This window comes from Cupressus sempervirens, chromosome 9, assembly GCF_028749045.1.
Source record: "Cupressus sempervirens isolate cs-2001-9-10 chromosome 9, ASM2874904v1, whole genome shotgun sequence".
Classification (NCBI taxonomy): domain Eukaryota; kingdom Viridiplantae; phylum Streptophyta; class Pinopsida; order Cupressales; family Cupressaceae; genus Cupressus; species Cupressus sempervirens.
In genome coordinates, this window is record NC_143126.1 from 131,810,999 (window position 1) to 131,831,416 (window position 20,418).

Consider the following 20,418-nt stretch of genomic DNA (forward strand, 5'->3'; position numbering starts at 1 on the left):
GGGAATGTAAAATTATGATCATGACAACAAATCATCAGATATTGTTGAATTCTCTGCCTTTATAGCTAAATTCCACACAAGAAAGCATTAGAAAGAAGTTTTTAGCTTGCCTTACATCACGTGCTTCTAGTTTATCAGATGATTTATTGGATAAGGAAACATTCTAGGTAGTTCAGTTACAGTAGAGGAGAAATACACATACAATGTATATGAGCTTGAAATTCATTCATGGGATGACTATCCTCCAATTAAAGATTTACTAAAAAAATTTCATGATGTACTTCTAGGGACTACTTTTGATAGTTTTTTGTTGAATTGGTACAAACATGGGAGTGACTATGTTGGTTGGTACTCTAACAATGAACCCTTGTATGGTCCCTCTCCAACAATAGCATCTCTAACCCTTGGTGTAGAGCATGATTATTTTTAATAAAAAGGAAGAAAAAAAACACATAATACAGTAGATGATACAGCTATGACATTAATGGAGGAAACTCTTAAAGTAAAGGATGAAGAGTTGCACCAATTGGCACAAGAATTTAGAGCAAGAGATTCAACAATAAAAAGTTTTTAGGAGCAGCAAATGGAGGAAGTGGAATTTTGAATGTTGTAGCAGCAACACCTGAGGCATGGGAAAAATTTGAGATCATAAGAAACCCTACCAATTCAAGTCAAGTACACATCAAAGTTTCAAACGGAATGCAAATGCAGGCCATGTCAAAAGATCAAATGACTGTTGACTTCAAAAGTGGAATTTGCTTCCAAATTGGAAATATATGGAGTTATGTGTACTAAAAATGTGCAGGAAGGAAGATTTAAAAATGAACATTACTTACCTTTTCTTGTTAAGTCTCCAAAAAGGGTGGAGTGTTTCCAATGCAAGGATTTGGTGTTGCCGGGAAAGGAAGTAATGTATACAAATTCCAATTGTCAGCAAGTTTATCGTTTGGTTTGTGTCAAACATTAGAGGAAACTCACTGGGTCAAGGAAAATGAGTTTGACCATAGTCTGAGTGACCAATCTAGAAGTGGAATTATTAAATTAGAGGAAGGAACAAGAATTCCCACTCCTGAAACCGAAGAAGGAGACAAGCTGAGATTGGTATTCAATTGTGAGGAAGCCACATCGGACATAAACATTGAAGACAGAGGCCGTGTAGTGGTGCTCATTCCTAATAATTTGCCACTCTTGAAGGAAATAGAGTTGGGAGGAGACCTTATCAAATTTGATAAGGAAGCCATGTGTTCGCATGGGTATTCATCAGATTTAGCATTCCAAGTGACATATATAACTAAAGGCAGTGGAAGGGATGAGATTATGGGCATAGATGGAAAGAGGGTACTGGAGTTTGATTTATAGCATGATTCATTTGGAAACATAATGGTCCTTATGCATACCTGCTGAAGAGGGTTATGTGACAGTGTACTCATCGACTCACAACCACAGTTCTAATAGTTACTGCTATTCCTAATTATGTTGGAAATGTAAACATGCTTGCTCTAAGAGCTCACTCTACCTCTTTGACAAACTTTGAAAGTGTAAAACTCAACACACAGCCTATTGATCACCACCCCAATAAGTCTACCATGGATGCAACTATGGCCACTGAGACATTATTATAGAATGAGATGGATGGGTTAGCTGCTATAGTAGCAAAAGTTGTGGCTCTTGCGAAGGTAGTTGTAGAGGTTGCCAGAGATGCAGTTGTTTTGTCAAAAGGTTGCACACTGCCAGCAAGAGGATACTTGAAAGATTTCCCTTCTGAGGCTTACTTGCTAAGACTTGAAAGGGCTAGACTCATTGAAATGGAAAGGTTGGGAATTATGAAGTCCTTAGATGATTTCAAATTAGAGCACTTGCTAGAGGATTGCAAAAATAAATTGTCAAGCTCCTTTCATCCAGCCAGTCCACTAAAAAGAGATTGCAATATCTCATAGGGAAACTTGACCAACTCCTCTAAATGCTCTTTGTAAAAGACTTCTGAAATAACCATGAAATCTATTCGAAAAAATAAAAGGAGAACTAGAAGGTTAGGTGCATCTAATAATGCTGAAAGTGCCAGAATTGTGCTAGACAAACCTGGTCAAAAAAGAAAAAGATATGTCACCAAATCACATGGATTAATATGAAAAGCAACCTATTCAAGGCTATTAACTTCTGAGGAGGAATTAGTTGTATCATAAGAAGTATAGGACTTCATCAAGTTAAATAAAGTCATGGAAAGTTGTAAAGAAAAATGCAAGAAAACTATTGTTACAGCAAGATCATCATTTTTTTTACATGAAGAGTAAACAAGGAAATCAATATAACAAATATTCACAGCTCGTGCTAGAGAAAACAACAAAAAATCTCTAAAAAATGTTCCAATGGTTGCTTCAAAGTTTTTTCATATTTTCCACCTTCCATTTCTAGCTCCAGCAAATCCCTCTCATGGTGGTGCGTAGAGAACAAGCAAAATAATCATGAAACCCTCATTTTTCCTCTTAGCCTCTCGAGACTTCCATAATGCAAATTGAAGAATGAATATTTTAGGGTATTCGAACAATATATCTTGCCCCAAATTTCTTTCAACTTTCTTTTGGAGTCTGTGTGGGTTTGCATGGGATTTTAATCCCTTTTACAAGTTGTTGTATTTGTGTTTTGGGGGGAGGGCAACTCTTTCTTTTACTTTAGGTTTTGTGAAAGTCTTTCTTTATCTTTATCTTTTTTGCATAATTATGTCATTATAAAGGAAAAATATTTAAATGATGTGGTTACAAATCATTTAATATTTCTTCTATTTTTCATGCAAAAAGAAGGTGAGTGTTTAATTCTGTGTATTATAATCTTTAAGGGAGGAATCAATTTGGAAACATGTGGAAGGAATATAGGGTTGTGAGTCAAATTTGACTTTGCTAAGGCAGTTGAGGGGTCTTTATTGACTATTGGAGACTTTTTGGGGTAGTTTTATGTGAGTCATAGGATTCCTAATGACTTAGTGGATCTTTTTCAGAGATAGGTCATTATTTTAGAAGTTTCTAAGTCCTCATTTCTGGGCTATCTTTCGACATTCGACCCAAGAGCTGGGCATTGTATTTAGTGATTTTTTTGAGCTCATTTTAGGAGGTTCTGATTATGCAAAGTATTTTTTGTGACTACTTATGAGTCCTTAGCTTTTATTTGCAGAAGTTTGTAATTCACTTTGAAAGCTTAATACAGGTGACAGCAGTTGAGTTTATCAATCTGAATAGATTTCCACAATCCATTAGACTTTTTTTACAATTTGCTTTTGGATATGATTGTGTTTGTTTTTTTTTTAGCATCAATGTTTCGGATCACACTCTATGATCCATCATCAGGATGAGAGAATGCAAGAATGAAAAAATGTGTGATCCTGATGATGGATCATAGAGTGTGATCCGAAACGTTGATGCTAAAAAAAAAACAAACACAATCAAATCCAGAAGCAAATTGTCAAAAAAGTTGAGTTTATGCTATTTGTGTCAATGTTTGAACCTTCTTTCTTTTTGCAATTTTGTGTGTAGTGTCAGAATGATTTGATAAAGCAATGGTTATTTTGTCTCATTCAAGCACTTGGTTGTAGAGAAGTAAGTCTATTTGTAGTTTGTAATCTATGTTCTTAAAAACCTTATTACAAATTACTTATACAAATCTTTACAGAAAAGAAGTGTTTTATTTGTACTTTAAGTAGTGAATAGTCCTTCTTTGTCATTTGTACCCTAAATTTTATATCACTTTTGGTGTATCACCCATTTATTAGTTTAAACTATAGGTTTTAGGTTTATTTTCAGTAATTTCTACCCCTTTTCCCACAAGTTTAAATTAGGTTCATGGAAATGTCACTGAATACTCAATAGGAGCCAACCTAGAAATCAGAGGTTTCACTTCACCGCATGTCTCACCAAGAAGTGATTCCCATGTTAGGTCAGAATTACTAAAAAAAAATCAATTTAGTACTGGGTGAAAATTCTGGTACTTAACAAGAACATCCTACACAACTTCTTCTATAGTTGTTTGTCTGCATGGGATCCCTCATCAAATTATTTTAGATAGAGATGTAGTATTTACTTCAGCATTGTGGATGTCTCTCTAGCATGCTTTGGGTATGCAACTCAATTTTAGTTTGGCTTATCACCCAAAGACTGATGTTCAAATAGAGAGAGTGAACCAGGTTCTATAAGATATGCTTCATATGTATGTGATGGATAGGCAATGAAGTGGAAGGATTATTTATACCTCATTGAGTTTTCATAGAACAATGGGAATCATAGTTCATTTGGCATGTCACCTTTTCAAGCCTTATATAGTAGACTATGTCATACCCCTTTGAATTGGGATCATTTGGAGGATTGTGTACTTTTAGGTCCAAAGATGCTTCAGGTTATGGAGCAACAGGTTGTTCGTATTAAAGAGCATTTGGTTACTGCTTAAGATAGGCAAAAGAAGTATGTAGATGTCGATAGGTTGGATCATCACTTTTCTATTGGTGACAAGGTGTTTTTGAGAGTGCATTTGGGGAAGAGCCATATCTGTTATGGGAAAGGCTCTAAGTTGGTGCCACATTTTTTCAGACTATTTGAGATCCTTGAGAGGATCAATCCTATTGCTTATCAACTAGCATTTCCACCTAGCCTATCATGCATCCATGATGTGTTCTATGTTTCTATTTTGAGACAGTATATTGCCAATGTGACCCATGGTCTTGATTGGGTTGTTTAGTAGATGGAGGACGGTAAACTTTCTTTAGAGCCCATTCGTATCCTTCAGCATCAGAGACTGACTTTGAGAGGTTAGGACACAAAGTAGGTAAGGGTCTAGTGGGACCTAAGCGATGAGACCTCTGCTACTTGGGAAGATGCTACATGATTGAGAGATTTTTACCCCTATCTTTTTGCAGGCTTCCAAGACTAAGTCTATGCCTAGTGGAGGAGGATGTAGTGCCTCTCATGTTTGTAGTCTGTACCTTGTTTATTTTGATCTGAGAGATACCTATACTCATGTTATTTTTACATTTGAGATGACCTGATGGTTAGATGTTATACTTTGATTTTAGTATCATAGATGTTAGATTTATATGTTGTGCACTTGATCATATTTGCATGATGATGCAATTTTGAGATGACAATATATTTTATGATGATATCTAGTTATCTGGTATTTGGATGTATCCCTAATTAGGTTATATGTGGATTTAATGTTATTACAATTTACTTCATTCTTGCTTTGTTATGTTTTATGCGAACGTGAGTGATGCAAATAGAATTTTTTGATATAATTGAATAAATGGTTAAATTAGGATATTTAATGCATTTATTGCTTCAACTATGTTATTATATGCAATTGCACTTGATCATGTGTTTTAATCTATAGGATTTATATCTCTTATAGTGGCACATGGAGTTAGTGATTCAGCCATTCATGTTTACCAATGTCATCCCTGTGGGGTCGATGTATCTTATCTAAGTGTTTAATTTAAACCTTCCAGTGATTTGATAAATTTGAAATCATTTACATTATGTGATTAGACCTGTGAATGTGTCTATGCATTTAGAGGTTCATAATGTCATGAAAGTTGTTAAGGTAATTTCTGTGATTTTGGGTTTTTGGGCTTTATTTTTATTGATCTTAATTTTTGGTAGCTTTTCCATAGATGAATTCCAACTACTTGGAATAGCATGGTTTTTTTTGGGTTGATTCAGGATCTAACTAGATTTCCTAGTTATTTACCCTAATCGATTATTCACTTGAAAAGTGAATAAATATCGAAAGAGGAAATTAATTCCTCACTTCTCACTTTTGGAAATTACGAATTTGAGAGTTTTTTTTTCCAAAATCCTCTTCCAGAGGATTGATTTTTTGTTCATTGTGAGAGCTATAAGCATGGGATTGTTGCAAGATCGGTATCGTTGGATCCAACTCGAGGAGACCTTGCTTTATCACGACTTTTAGCAACTTTCATGAGATATTTATTTTATCTGTCTGTTTTTCATTTTAGCCCTTTTTGTTGTCAGGTAGGGCTTTACCATTTTTGTATTTCAGCTTTGTTTCTGCTTTTGTTTCTAGTAATTGTGTGTTAAGAGGTTGAGAACTAGTGTTCCCCACCATTTCTTATTGTTACTTCTGCTCGGTTGGATAGGTATGAGCGCTTTCCTAGTTTTCAGGATGAGGGTTTAGGGTTTCACATGATTATGCTAGTTTTTTTTGCATACGGTGTTTGAAACTGAATTTTATTGGATTTTTTTGGCTTTTGTGCCCAAAGATCAAATGAGTTTTATTTTTTAAGTTTCTGAGTTTTGGGTTTTACCTCGATTTGTGTACTACCCAATTTTCTCAGGTTTTCTTGGCATGACAATGGTCGTGGACTTGGATTATCCATAGGATGTCAGTTAAACCATTGCTGCACTTTTATGTTGCATTGGGATGCATGCTACATTTGTACTCCCAAGTTTGTTATCACTTGTGAGTGATTTTACTTGTGTTCTCATCCAACCCTTGTTTTATGATCTTCGTGATGGCGGTGCACCACACATGAGCATGTGTGTGTGCATTTGTTGAGTGACTTGTGAGGCCTGATCTCCCATTTGCATTTTGGTGGAGTTATATTCATTTGGGGTTGGGTTGGGAATATGCATGCCTACGGGCACTCATCATGTGATGAGCATGGGTATGTAGCTTAATTTGGTGGAGGGGCTTCTCTCGTAACCTGTTTGGTGTTCCCGACGAGGTGTACATCTAGAAGTTTCTAATAAGTGATAACTTAATTACTTCATAGAAAATTAAATAAGATAAAAAAAATTTATGGTCAGCCTCCCAAGGGTGGTGCGAAAGGGAGCAATTAGTTATTCTTACAACAAATAGCCTCCTGAGGGTGTACCAAGGGGAATGATTGTTCTTGTGTTTACAACTTGGGTAATTCTAATTACCAACTCTCTACTAAAGTCCCTACATAATTGACCCATAGAGTGTCTGACCAAGACCTGTTATACTTGCATTGTCTCATGATCTTGGTTGCAGTCCTCTTTATTGTCTCATGTGAGTGTTAATGATGAACATTTGCTTTTCAAGTGTTTGTGGTTGGATCATTATCTCCATTAGTATGGTAGGAGTGGACCTATGGGTTTCACATGGTTGGGAGGTATAGCTACCTATAACACTACTAGGGATCAGTGTACAAAGATTGTCTATTGTTCCAATGTGACCAGTGCTTGATGTTCACTTGGTATATTTGGGATTTTGGAGCATGCTTCCTTGTGATTTATGCTTTCATTGGAATGCTTGGATATCATGTTTAGATGATGTTGGTTTATTTGATGCATTCTTATATTATGATGTTTAGTATATGATTAGATGATGTGATTTTCTTAGTTGGAGTATATATTGCTTATTGGTTTAGCATGTTAGATTTCTTGTTCTTACGATGTTATTACGTTTTAGTAGTGACATCCTCATAAGATAGCTCTAACTATCTAGTTGGCAGTTTGGGATGTTACGCATGGGGGATGGCTAGGGCCTTTGAGGTCTCATGATGTTGTTATGGTTGGGAGGAACTATGCATGAGTTTTGTTGTTTTTGTACATTACGATGTTGCTTTCAGTACTTTCCTTTACTGATACATTTTGGACGGTTAGATGTAGTTTCCGTCTTGAAGTTTTTGTGTTTGAATGTTCAAGCCTCAACTTGTGGATTTGGTACTCATGTGGAGGTTCTAACTATTGTTGTATCCCTTTGAAGATTTGGTAAGAGCACAAAGTTGGGTCGTAATTCTACGAAAGTCAAATCGGCAGAAGTGGACCTCTCAAAAATGGGGTACCCAATTTACTTAGAATTAGGTACCCATTTCTAAAATTTCACTTTGAGCACCCGATCTGCTTTTCAAAAATTGGGTGCCCTATTTTTGAATCATGACTCGGGTGCCCAAACCGCTTAAGAATTGGGCACTTGATTTGTTCAAAATTGGGTGCCCGATTCTAAAAATATCAGGTACCCAATTTTCAAAAACTACAAATGCCCCTTTTTGGCTTTTTTGGTGTCATTTTTATCATTTAGAAAATGGGAGCCCGATTTTAGAGCAATATGGGAGCCCATTTTTTACCTCTACCAACCCCCCTACTGCTATTTTTCGACATACCAGGTATTTTATTTTGTTTTGTACTATTTTATTTAATTGTTTTCAATTTTACGTTTTATATAATGTCAATTTATTGTGTTTTTTTTCAGTTTTAATATACATAAAATTGTAAATTTTCATTGTTAATGAGTATTATCTTTAGATTATTGTATATTTTAATTTAAATAGTAGTTTTGTAAATGTTCATTTAAAATTTATTATTTTAGATGTTTTGAAATATATTTAATATGTAAATTACAATGTTGAATGATTAGATAGATGTAAATTCATTGTTTAAACATGTAATTACATTCAATATTTTATATTTATTTCAAATAAACAGTGATTAATTATAGATCAGTTTGTAAACCATATAACAAAGAAATTAAAACTAACTATATTCGTAAGTCTTTAACCTCAACCTAACCATAATTGTACAATAAAACCCTAAACATATAAATAAGTATTTAATCACGTAACACCCCGCCAAGGGATCCAAACACAAAACTTAGTATTTAATGATTTTACTTATTCTATTGTACTTTGTTTCATGGATCAAAAATGGATGATGTAAACTATTTTATAAATGTATATTCTTTCAGCCTTTCATACCCTTTGACATGTACAATGGATGATTGTGCATTCTGAATTAATGCCAAGTGGCATTCGGAACAAATGTATATTATTTAAATGGATTAAACTTGTAGTTATTCTTTCATGTGGATGTGTTATTTATTTTACTTCTAGTACTTATAATTATTTAAAAATGAAATGTAAATTTGCTCGTTAAGGAATCGTAAGGAATGTAATCTCTTATGTTTTATGTAAATTATTGTACATGTTATTTCTTGCTTAGTAAAACTTTAGGTTAGTTCTTTGGATCCCTTCGCTGGTCATTACATAATGTGCTCCCTTACTTTACATCAAGGTTATTATTATGGTTAGGGTTAGGGTTCAAGTATTAGGCATAGGATTTACACTAATAGTTTTGGATTAAGGGAAAACATTTAGGATTAACTATAATCCCAATTTTAACCAAAACTCTAATCATAACCCTTACTGTCATCCTCACCATAATCTTAATTTGCTAAAATCTACACCCTAATATAAATAATTAAATAAGTATCCTAAGAACCAAGTACTAATTATAAATGTCAAACCATAATCCTAACCTTAAATGATAAACTATTATCCTAAATGCTTAACCCTTATCTTAAATATTAATATTCCTAATCCTAACCCTGTCCCTAAATCCTAACCCTTATACAATATCTAACTTTTATTAAAACACTAACCCTAATCCTAAAAGATTTACATAAATCTAAAGTATTAAATACTAAATTTTAGATCCATACCTAAGAAATAACCCTAAGTTATAGTAAATGATAATTTAAAATGAAAAAATCTAAAGTCTTCAAATACTAAACTATAGTTGTCAATGATATTATAATCTCATCCCTAATTATAAATACTAAAATTGTACTTTAAATGGTAAAACATGTGCCTAATTATACAAAATATTAAACCTTGACATTAAGTTTTAAATTCTAATCTCAAGTCTAACCCTTATCCTAAACCTTTATCCTAAATTCTTAACCCTTAGCCTAACTAAGTTATCCTAAATGCTAAACCTTTATCCTAAAAATAATCATAAATTCTAAGCCCTTCTCCTAATTCTAAATAAAAATATTAAGCTTAAATGTTAAACCCTAATCTTGACCTTAACTATGATTTATATATAAGGTTAGGGTTTAACATTTAACATTTAAGATTAGGATCTAGTATTAGGATTTGTATTCAATTCTAGAATATAAATAGGATAAGTATTATAATTTAGATTTTATAATTAAGGTGTATATTTAGATGTATGATTAAGGTTTATCTCCAGAAACTCATTAAAACACCTTAAGAAAAATGATAATTTATGAAGTTGCTTCCACCTACAAATCAGAATTAGGAAAACAAATTTTGTTAATCATTGAAACTATTGAGGCTAATGTTTGGATGAGCCAAGAGTAGTTCGCAAGTGGAAGACAAGTAAGCATCCAAAAGTAATTATAAAAGATGTGATTAATATAATACAAAGTTTTCTAATAGTAAAAAGACTTTGGTCATAATCAAAAAATGCAATTAATATAACAATTTCCAACATAGAGATTTAGAGGGAAGAAAAGTTTTATTAGCAATTCATAAAAATTGTTAAAAGATAAGTTAAGATTTAAATTACTAAAGAAGATATTATAAGTTTAAGTATTATGATTAGAATTAGGATTATTATGGTTAGGGATAGGGTTCACGTATTAGAATTAGGATCTAGACTTATAGTTTGCATTAGCAAATAATATTTAGGATGAACTATAATCATAAATATAAATCAAATCACAATTCTATCTCTAAGCTTTCATTCTAATTTTAAAATTAACTCTCATCCTAACACCATCTATTATATATCCTTTAAACAATAGCACCATAATAAATATCCAAAACCTAAATATAATTCTAACTAAAACCATAATCCTAGGTAAACCCTAACATTAGTCATAATCATTATAATAATCTTAAGCTTAGCCATCATGAAAACCCTAAACATAACAAAATTCTAAACCATAACCTTGCCATAATCTTAACTTTGTTTGATCCTGAGATGAACATATGATCCATAATGAGAATACAATCCCCCAGTGTCACAAAATAAGTGTACATAAAAATTGATCTAGCTACTTGAATATAGAAAAGGGAAACAATTTTGAGGCAAACAACCCTAGAACAAACAACACATTAGAATTTGCATTCTTAGTCCCCCTGCCAATTTCGTCATACTTTCCTTCCATAATCTTAATTATCCTCATTTTTATCTCATCTTATCCTTATATATCTTAATGATTTTGTGCATTTCCTCACAAGTTTAGTAGGCCAAATAAATGCATAAATAGTGTTGAATAAAAAATCTTATAAGAGTATTTAATCAAGGCCTTGGCCATTCACCGATTAAAAAAAAATTAAAAATCTTATAGGAGTATCAAAATATATTATCCATTTCTATAAGGTCAGTTAGGGGTCTAGGACAAAAACATATAACTGTAATTTTTTTTCAACAAGACTTTAAAAACTAAATAAAATAGGAATATAACTACTCTAGCATTCAATATAAAATATTAATAATAAAAAAATCACTAATATATTTCATATAGTAATTCCATTTAGGATCTAGATCATAATCTAACAAAACAATGGTTAAACTATTGGGCACTTTCACATCCTTTTCCTTAATATCAAAAACATGTTCCCTTGAACTTGCATAGACAAAACAAGTATGTATCTAACATTAAAACCAGATTTATATAGTTGATTTATTAATATAGTTTTTTGGAGTATTATTTTATGATTAGACTTAAATTCGGTATAATGTTCAATTAGCCTTAACATTAAAGTTTACTTAAGTGTTTAACTTTATTTATTTAATTGATATGGTTTTAAAGATCTGTGTGTTTATATAATTGATATTTTAGATTTATTTTATTAAATAATAATTTTGTCATTTTTATGTTGTTTAAACATATATGCAGATTATATTTGATGGGCTCGTCGCCACCCCCCTCCCCCTCCCCCACCCCCACCTCTAACCCCTCCATCTCCACCTCCACCCCCACCTCCATGACCACCTAGTCCTCTTCCACCACCCACTGCAGATGATCTGCAAGAGAGCACGAGGTGTAACCTTAATGACCTCTATGAGATATTGAGGCTATCAGACACGAGGCACACCCCCCTCGTCACCTACTACACCTTGCAAATAGCATGCAAGGCATCATTCACTCCATACAACATCTTGATTGTGATATTGATTCATTTAGATTATGGAGGCAAAACATGTGTGCCTTCTATTATGATGGTTTATCATATAGAGAGGTCCATAACCTCAAAATAGGTAAAGAACATTTTACAAGATATTTTGTAAACCCTAAGATGAGTGAGGAGATTAACAAGAAGAAGTCTTGTATTTCTATTAGATGGTGCACACATCCATGCATAGCAACACACTTTTGGGAGCGATGGTCGATGGTATTTAACCATCCACCACATGCTAATCATGAGGTGCCCATGTACTTCCTTAGGAAGTTATGGGCTGAGTTTGAATTGGGTTTGAAACCCAATTATTTTGATATCAAATCATTTCAAGGGGTTGGTGGAGGGATGCCTTAGGATAGGCCTTGGGCAAAGCTAAGTGATAGAATGAGAAATCACAAGTGACCTCAGCCCCTTGTACCTCTTCTTGCACCCTTTATAGGTCAGCTCCACACCATCATCGAGCAATTTCATCCGCTCTTACCTCTTTGAGTGCCCTTTTGAGCAATTTAGTATAGCAGTGGACACAGGTGACACATGTTCATCCACTTGGACATATTTGTACTAGTTGTGAAGGCATATGTAATGATGTATACGCTGCCCATGGTGATGGTAGTGATGAGATTGATGTGTCATCATTTGTGGACCTCATGCAGGGAGAGCCCGGAGACAATCAAGAGCAGCAGGTAAAATTTTAATTAAAATTTAAATATAAAGTACATAATTATTTACTTTCTACATACATGTGTAATTGTATTAACCATATTAATTTGTACTTTTGAAATAACAGAGGATGCATGATACTGTTCCTCCTAGGAGGCAGTATATTCTTTTTTCGAGACCTACAAATGTTGGTGTCCCTCATACGATATGCACTTTGAATTACACTATAAAAATGTACATTCAAAATTGAATTTAATAATATGTGCTCATATGTTCTTTTTATTTTATTTTGTAGGGATTGTCCGTTGCTGCACAGTTTTATGTCAGTATAGGTCCTGATCTAGTTACCACTGAGGCATAGCCTCAAATACTTATGGTATGAACTTTTGACTGAAGACAAATAATTTGTACTATTTTTATGTATGTACATTGTTATTAACTTATAATCTAAACAATTTTGACTCATGTATATATTTTATGTGTTTTGATTTTATGAACAAGAGATGGATTGTACTCATCCATACAAGCCTCAATATAGTTTATTTTTAACTCCATCTTTTGATCATCATGCTAGCATACCTATTGACACATCTGTGACATTGGCTACTACTGAGGTATGATATATATACATGTTTTTATAGTGTATAAAAAATGTAGTGTACAAATTATGTACTTTTTAGTTTACATACTTTGTAATTATTCATGTATATATAATTTTGACTCAACGTTTATGTATCCATAATTTTAGGACTATGTCACCATGAGTGTTGCTGAGAGTACGGGACTTAGCCAGATGGAGGTACCTACATCATCCTTTGAGGTCAGTATTGTGATTTATGTACATACATAGTTCATTATGCTCTTTATCAAATTTTAAAAATGTATGTATTGTAAATTACAAGACCTCACCACTACTACATTTGGTAGCTTTTACAGTGCACCTCCTCCCATTACAAAGGGACACCCATCTCATGTGGTATTTATTTTATTATGTAGTGAATATTTAATTTATTTGCAAGTTAGATTTTGAAACCCATTTCAATTAAGCATGTACATGATGAGACGTGCCTCGTATTACACAAGATGATCCATCTACCTCACAGGGTGTCCCACATGATGAGATAGCTCATATTACACAGGATGATCCATTTGAGTCCTCTTCATGTGGAGTAAAGAGAACATTCGATCAAATAGATTAGGTCTTGTTGGCACCTTTAGATTGTGTTTTTATGACACACATTTTTTATTTTGATACACTTTGTATTAGGACAATTAACTATATTATATGTATTTTTTGACTTCATACATCATGTTATGACATATTAGACCATGTACTATTTTTTTATGACTTCTTATCATGCTAGTGTATGTAGTATATATTATTATGTTTCATCATGTTTTAAGTATTCAAACCATTTTCTTTGTTGCGACATATTTTATTCATGAACATATGACACATTTTGTAAGTATATATGTTACATGAACAATAATTTTAACTATTTATAGAGCACTAGTACTGATATCAAAAAGATTATTCGATAACTATCACATCAAATTTATGCATTGAGATTTATACAAATAAAATTGACCTACTATTATAAATACTTTTCATCCTAAAAATTCAAATTTATAAAATTTAGGTAAAGATTTAAGATTTTTTTTATGAAATGATGGACGATACCCTTCCTTTCACACATTTTCTCATCAAGGCTATGTACGTATGTTCATACGATTATATACCTAGGAAAGTCATGTACCTAGATGGTTCCTTGTAACTTTGACTTAGGTTTTATTACATCCAAAGTAATTAAATAACCAATTGAGGTAGTTTTAATGTGTCCTAATTGGTCCTAATATATTCTAAGGTTTTGTAATGGGTCCTAGGGCCACTTACAATCCACTATGACCCCTTATGATACATTAGAATCATTAACATCCCATTTGTGTGTCCTATTATAGTTAATGTGTTCTAAGGGATCCTAATAGACCCTAAGATGTCATAGGACCACTAAGAACCCATTATGACCCTTCATGATATATTAAGACCACATTTTAAAATCCAAGAGGAAACATTAGGACTGATTACAACCACTTAGGAACTATCATAATGCCTTTCGACATAGCAGTGTATTGTATGATGGTGAATGTGTTCAAAGGGGTTACAATTGGTTCTTATGAGTCCTAATGGACCCTAATGGATTATAAGGGTTCCTAATGGGTCCTAAAAGGTCATGGGATCACTTAAAACACATTAGAACCCCTTAAGACACATTAGGACCCATTAGGACCCATTAGGGCATATTATAACCCATTAGTGTGTCTTATGCCCCTTAAGATTATCTAAGAGGCATTAATGGATTTTAATATGTTTTAAATGGTCATAATGTGCACCCTAAATAGTATTAATGAATTTTCAAACCACATAGGACCAATCATGATCTATTGTGTGATATTAGGACCACTTAGGACACATTACTATGTCTTTCAATGGTTAATGTGTTATAAGAGGTTTTAATGGGGTCTAATGGGTGCGAGTGGACCCTAATGTGTCCTAATGAGACCTAATGTGTACTAATGGGTCCTAAAAATCCCTAATGTCCCCTTAGAACATATGGCTCATTAAGGCACATTAGACCTCTAAACGGTGTCCTACAATGACTAATATGTTATAAAGGCTCATAATGGGTCATAATGGTTCTTAGGAGGTTGTAATTAGTCTCAAGGATTCCTAGAACCACATAGGACCCACTAAAACTCCTTAGGAAAGAATAGGATTGAATAGGACACATTACAACCCTAAAGTGTATCCTACAATGATTAATGTGTTCTAAGGGTTCATAAAGTGTGTTAATGGTATGAATGGGTTACAAGGAGTCATAATGGGTCCTAAGTTTTCTTATGACCACATATGACCCATCAAAACCTCTTGGAAACATTAGAATGTACTAGGATACATTAGAAAATATTACTTTTAGGACTACAATAACTAATGTGTTGTAAGGGGTCCTAAGAGGTGCTAATTTTTCCTAAGGTGTCCTAATGGGACCCCTTTTTGATAAATTAAAAACACTTATAACCCTCCTCATATCCCTCCCTCCCTCTCTCTCCTTCTCTTCCTCCTTCCCTCCCTCTCACTTAACATTGTTAACATGGTTAAACATACATGTCAATTATCAACATAGCAATAGCATATAATCTATACAATGAGTAATGATCTTTAAATTATCATGTACAAGTGAAGGGTTTAATATTACAATCAATAGTAATTTGAAACTTCAAACAAACATTAATTTAAACATGTTTGAATGTAAAAGTAATGGAAAACAATAGGAGGTCATTACTTAAATTGACAATTAATTTATATTATCAAGTGCACACCTTTACTTTTCAAATAGAAGTAAACTCCTATTTTTAAATTTGTTTGTACAACATATTTCACAATATATGTAAGACAATGTCAATGATAAATTTATAGAAGTGAACTCAAAATATAAATTTGGTTCAACACATCTCTTCAAATGAGGTCCTGTAAAATAAAATTGTAAAACAAAAACACATGTTAATAAATGCATAAATTAATATGAGGTATCTAAACTATGTAAATATATGTGTAATTTGTATGAACTCACTATGTAGAATTGCACAAGATGTTGATGCTCAATCCACTTTAACATTTAAATTTGCATAAATTGTAATTGAGACCTGAATAAGAGGAATATATATAAGTTCTCTAATTTGGTATTGATAGCGCAATCATACATGTAATTAAATTATATAAGTACATATATAAAAATAACACAATAAAGAAAAAACTTACATGTGTTTAATTTAAATGTAGTCATCCCACTATACCATATGCATCCTCTCTCTTTTGCAATGCATCTATTTTTGTCTCGTGCTCGTCCATTGAAATTGTCCATAATACCTTATTGGCGTGTCTCCCTTTGTATCTTTCTAATTTGATATTCGTTGCCACAACCAAATGAGAATAGTGTAAAATCTTCTTTTTGGATTGGTAGTCTTAAAATGCTGGTAAACCATTTCTTCTTGTTAGGTATCTATGTAGCCAGGTGCCAGCTACAATGACAGACCCAACTGGATACTCAAAACCATCATCATCTACTCGATGACATATCAATTTTTTTTTAGGTTCCACACATCTAGCTAGCCAATACTCAGTATGTTCATCATTATTACTAGGCACAATAACAACATAAACATGTCCTACAAGATAAGATAAAGTACAGAAACACTTTAATCACATGAGTACATATGCAAATTATATAAATTGAAGAATGAGATCACAACAAAATCTAATTAAATTGTGCATACCAAGTTCTATAAGGTCTAAAATACGATCATAGTCTTCTGATGCAAAAGTAACATTCTGGCCTTCATTTACTATATCATCTTGAAAACGTGTGTCAATAGGTGCTAATGATTTTTGTTGCCAATCTTTAAGCCATTATGTATTCTCGCATTCTCCCCATTCACCTGCAAGACAAAATTGACAAAAACAAGCAAGCTCCCTAGTCCATATAGTCCAAGTGTTAGAATCTGAACTCTTAAATGAATTCCATTTAGCTGACCAACTAACTATATCACAGTCATATCTTGAAAGGATATTCTTCTCTCCAACTAGGTAGAAGAAACATTTGATTGTAGAGTTCTCACTTGATCCCATGTATAAATATTTGTTACACCATTCAACAATCTCATTTGCATTTTTGAATTTAACTTTTTCCTCAAATTTTAATTACTCTCTACTAAGGGCTTTCCTCACGCATGCACCAGTACCATCATGTTCTCCTTTACCATGTCCAGCCTCAAAAAAACTCCACACATGTTGGATTGTAGTTTGCTTATGTGTCCTACTCAACCAATAGAATATTTTAGCATTCTTGAATTGTCCTGTACAATTATTTGACGATATCCAATGTTGTGTCATTTGAATTTGTCTCTCTTTTAAATTATCATAAAAGACCTTGAAACAATATTGGACAAACTCAGATGAATGGAGTTTATTATCACTCATATAAAAATGGTACTCTCTCAATATTTTTCGATCCTCCTTTGTACTATCACGTGCATGCCTATAAACTATATGAACATAAATTGTTACTTGCACTAAATTGTAATATTGTGGTTGTACCTCTTCTTGCGGTGCAAGTGTGTAGTTCTCTACAAAGTCAACAACTGAAAATATAGTACCAATTGGAAATGTATTCTTACATATGCAAAATTTTCTATCAAGCCATCTAGCATATTGAGAGTGTTTAACATATTTTGGTATGATCTCACTCTTAAACTCATCCATAAATGCATGACAACTAACTTTATCTGTAACTAGATCACACCTTCAATAGTTTTGAATCTTTTTACCTCAACTAATTGTTGTCCAAAAGTAGTCAAAGCATTTTCATGCAAACATTCATCTGACAAAGAAAGATTGTCACACATATCACATGTACCAGAAACACATGCACTGAAAAGAAAGTATTGATCATTAGGTGGCTTACAAAATAAACCTGATATGAAATCCTTTATAGTTTGAGGTGGTATTTTTATACCACATTCCTGCAACATTTCTTTACTATGCACAGTACCATGTATAGATCGAAATACATCATAATAGTAACGAAATTAAATATGAGTTTTACAACAACATGTGATTCTTTCCTTGTTAATCCTTACATACCATGGTTTACACTTTTTAAAAGATCTTTGACTAATGGTAATATTTAATACCTTACCATCTACAAATTTTCTAAACAATTCAAATTGAGTCATGTCCAAAAGGTGTTTAGGATGTGGATCACGTATCTTTGACCCAATTCTCAATTTAAGAACATCTCTTGAGTTAGGTGATACTCTTGTATTATCGTGCCAAAAAATTTCAACCAAACTTTTGACTTTACTAGTAAGTTTCATATCACATCTCGGGAGTCTACCACTAGAAGTCCACAAAATATTTGTTGAATCGCATTCAAAGTTAACCCTTCTCTTTACAGCTCTTTCTAAAGTCTTACAATTCACATTAAGGTATCCACTTATGTTGCTAATCAATCTTTTGTTAGTTGTTGATTTGTTAACTAAAGTTGTTGTTATTGCTCATCATGCTACATTCTTATCTTTAGAGTGACTTCTCTTTCTGATAACATCAAAGGCACAAGCAATAGTGGATACAACTTGTTAAAGACTCATTTTTATTCTTGGGTTTTGCATACATTCCTAACCTTCTCATTACTTTTTGCATTTTAGACATTTTAATTAGTTGCAACATCAACTGACATTGAAAGCCAAATTTCTTATTATAAAAAAAATGTCTATGTAATCTATTAGCATGTGTCCTAATTTGTCTCCATGAAACCAATCCCTCAAGATTATCTAGAACATCATTAGGAATATGAAAATTATGTTCAGACACTTTACTATCATTTTAACATGTTTGTTCAGTAGTTGGTGTTTCTATGTCTACATTCATGCAATTTTTATTTTCAATTGACATTTCATTTTCACTGTTATCTAGGATTTGAATCTCATTTTCAATTTTTCTTGGTATTTCTTTTGAGGCATGCATTTCCATTGGAGTTTTTTTGTGCATGATTGTTTGAAAATTTATTCTCATGAAGAAAATCTAAATCATTTAAATCGTAACCTGCTTCTACAAAATTACCAATTTCATCACGAGAAAAAATTTGAGGGTTTGGAGACACACCTGTATTGAATGCATGATTAGAATGTGCACTTGAATTTTCTTGTATTGGGTTCTCTTCTTTGGTCTCTTCATCCATCGTGGTATCCTCAATGTCTTTCTCCTTTGAAACATTACTCAAGTCTCTAATTCTTTGTCTTCTCTCTTGTTGATGTCGTGCTTCATTCTTTTTATTTGTTGCAATCTCCTCATCTATCAAAACTTTTTTTTTTCTTCTTTCTTCGTTGTTTTGATCCCATATTTGCACCATTTTTTAATTTGAATCAATAGCTTGCAAATTGTAGAAGAAGACAAGAAAATAGAATAACTATGACAGAATTCACTGTTGCAAATCGAAACTGTTATTCAATCTTTTCAATCATTGAAAGTTGACTTGTGGGTCAGCTTTTGGGGCCCAATAGGTACATAAGAATTGGGTACCCAATTGTTTAAGATTCGAGTACCTAATTTTAAAGGAATCAGGTACTCGATTCTTACAACGATTAACGTGCAATCGGGCACTTGATTTTTGAATTACAAATCGGGTGCTCGATTCTTGAGACATGACCGAGAATTTGGAATGGCCGCGACTTTTGCATGGGGTTTTGCCTTGGGGAAAGGCATGGCATAGGATTGGTCCCACCAAGCCATGCCTTTATGATCCATTTTTTTCTAAGGCATTTAATCGACAATTTCAGGGATTGTCATAATTTTTATATAGTCATCCCCATTAAAATTTTTTGATGAAACAAAAACCCATTACAGGTCTTACTGTTCCAATTTCAAAAATGTAAATTTTATAGTGTTATTAGTTTATTTGCTATTTTTTCATTATTTATTAATCAAAACTATCTCTTAAACGTTAAAAAATGACATTCACTAAAACTTTAATAACTTTTTTATTTTATAATTTTTCTTAAATTAATTTATATGTCATCAATCTTTATATAATTCTTTTGAGGTTAATTTTTTTTTTGAAAAAAGTGAAATTTTGATCAAATTATAGTGTCCGTACATGAGAGGTTTTAAAATTTACTTTTATAGCCAATTAATAATTAATAATAATAAAATTATGCAATAAAAAATTAAGGAAAAATATTGTCATCAA

General features: G+C 32.7%; 1 protein-coding gene and 1 pseudogene across 1 annotated transcript; both read left to right on the forward strand.

The window, feature by feature from the left end:
• The first annotated feature begins 876 nt into the window (after window positions 1-876).
• LOC149537875 (uncharacterized) lies at window positions 877-1,359 on the forward strand. The gene has a single exon (XM_089802392.1). The coding sequence runs from the start codon at window positions 877-879 to the stop codon at window positions 1,357-1,359; it is 483 nt and encodes a 160-aa protein (XP_089658518.1).
• A 227-nt stretch (window positions 1,360-1,586) lies between these two features.
• On the forward strand, window positions 1,587-2,291 carry LOC149537876 (uncharacterized; annotated as a pseudogene).
• Window positions 2,292-20,418: the final 18,127 nt, after the last annotated feature.

Bases quoted from the DNA above. Each gene is read 5' to 3' on its own strand.
- LOC149537875 (XM_089802392.1), top strand. From the start codon at position 877: ATGCAAGGATTTGGTGTTGCCGGGAAAGGAAGTAATGTATACAAATTC.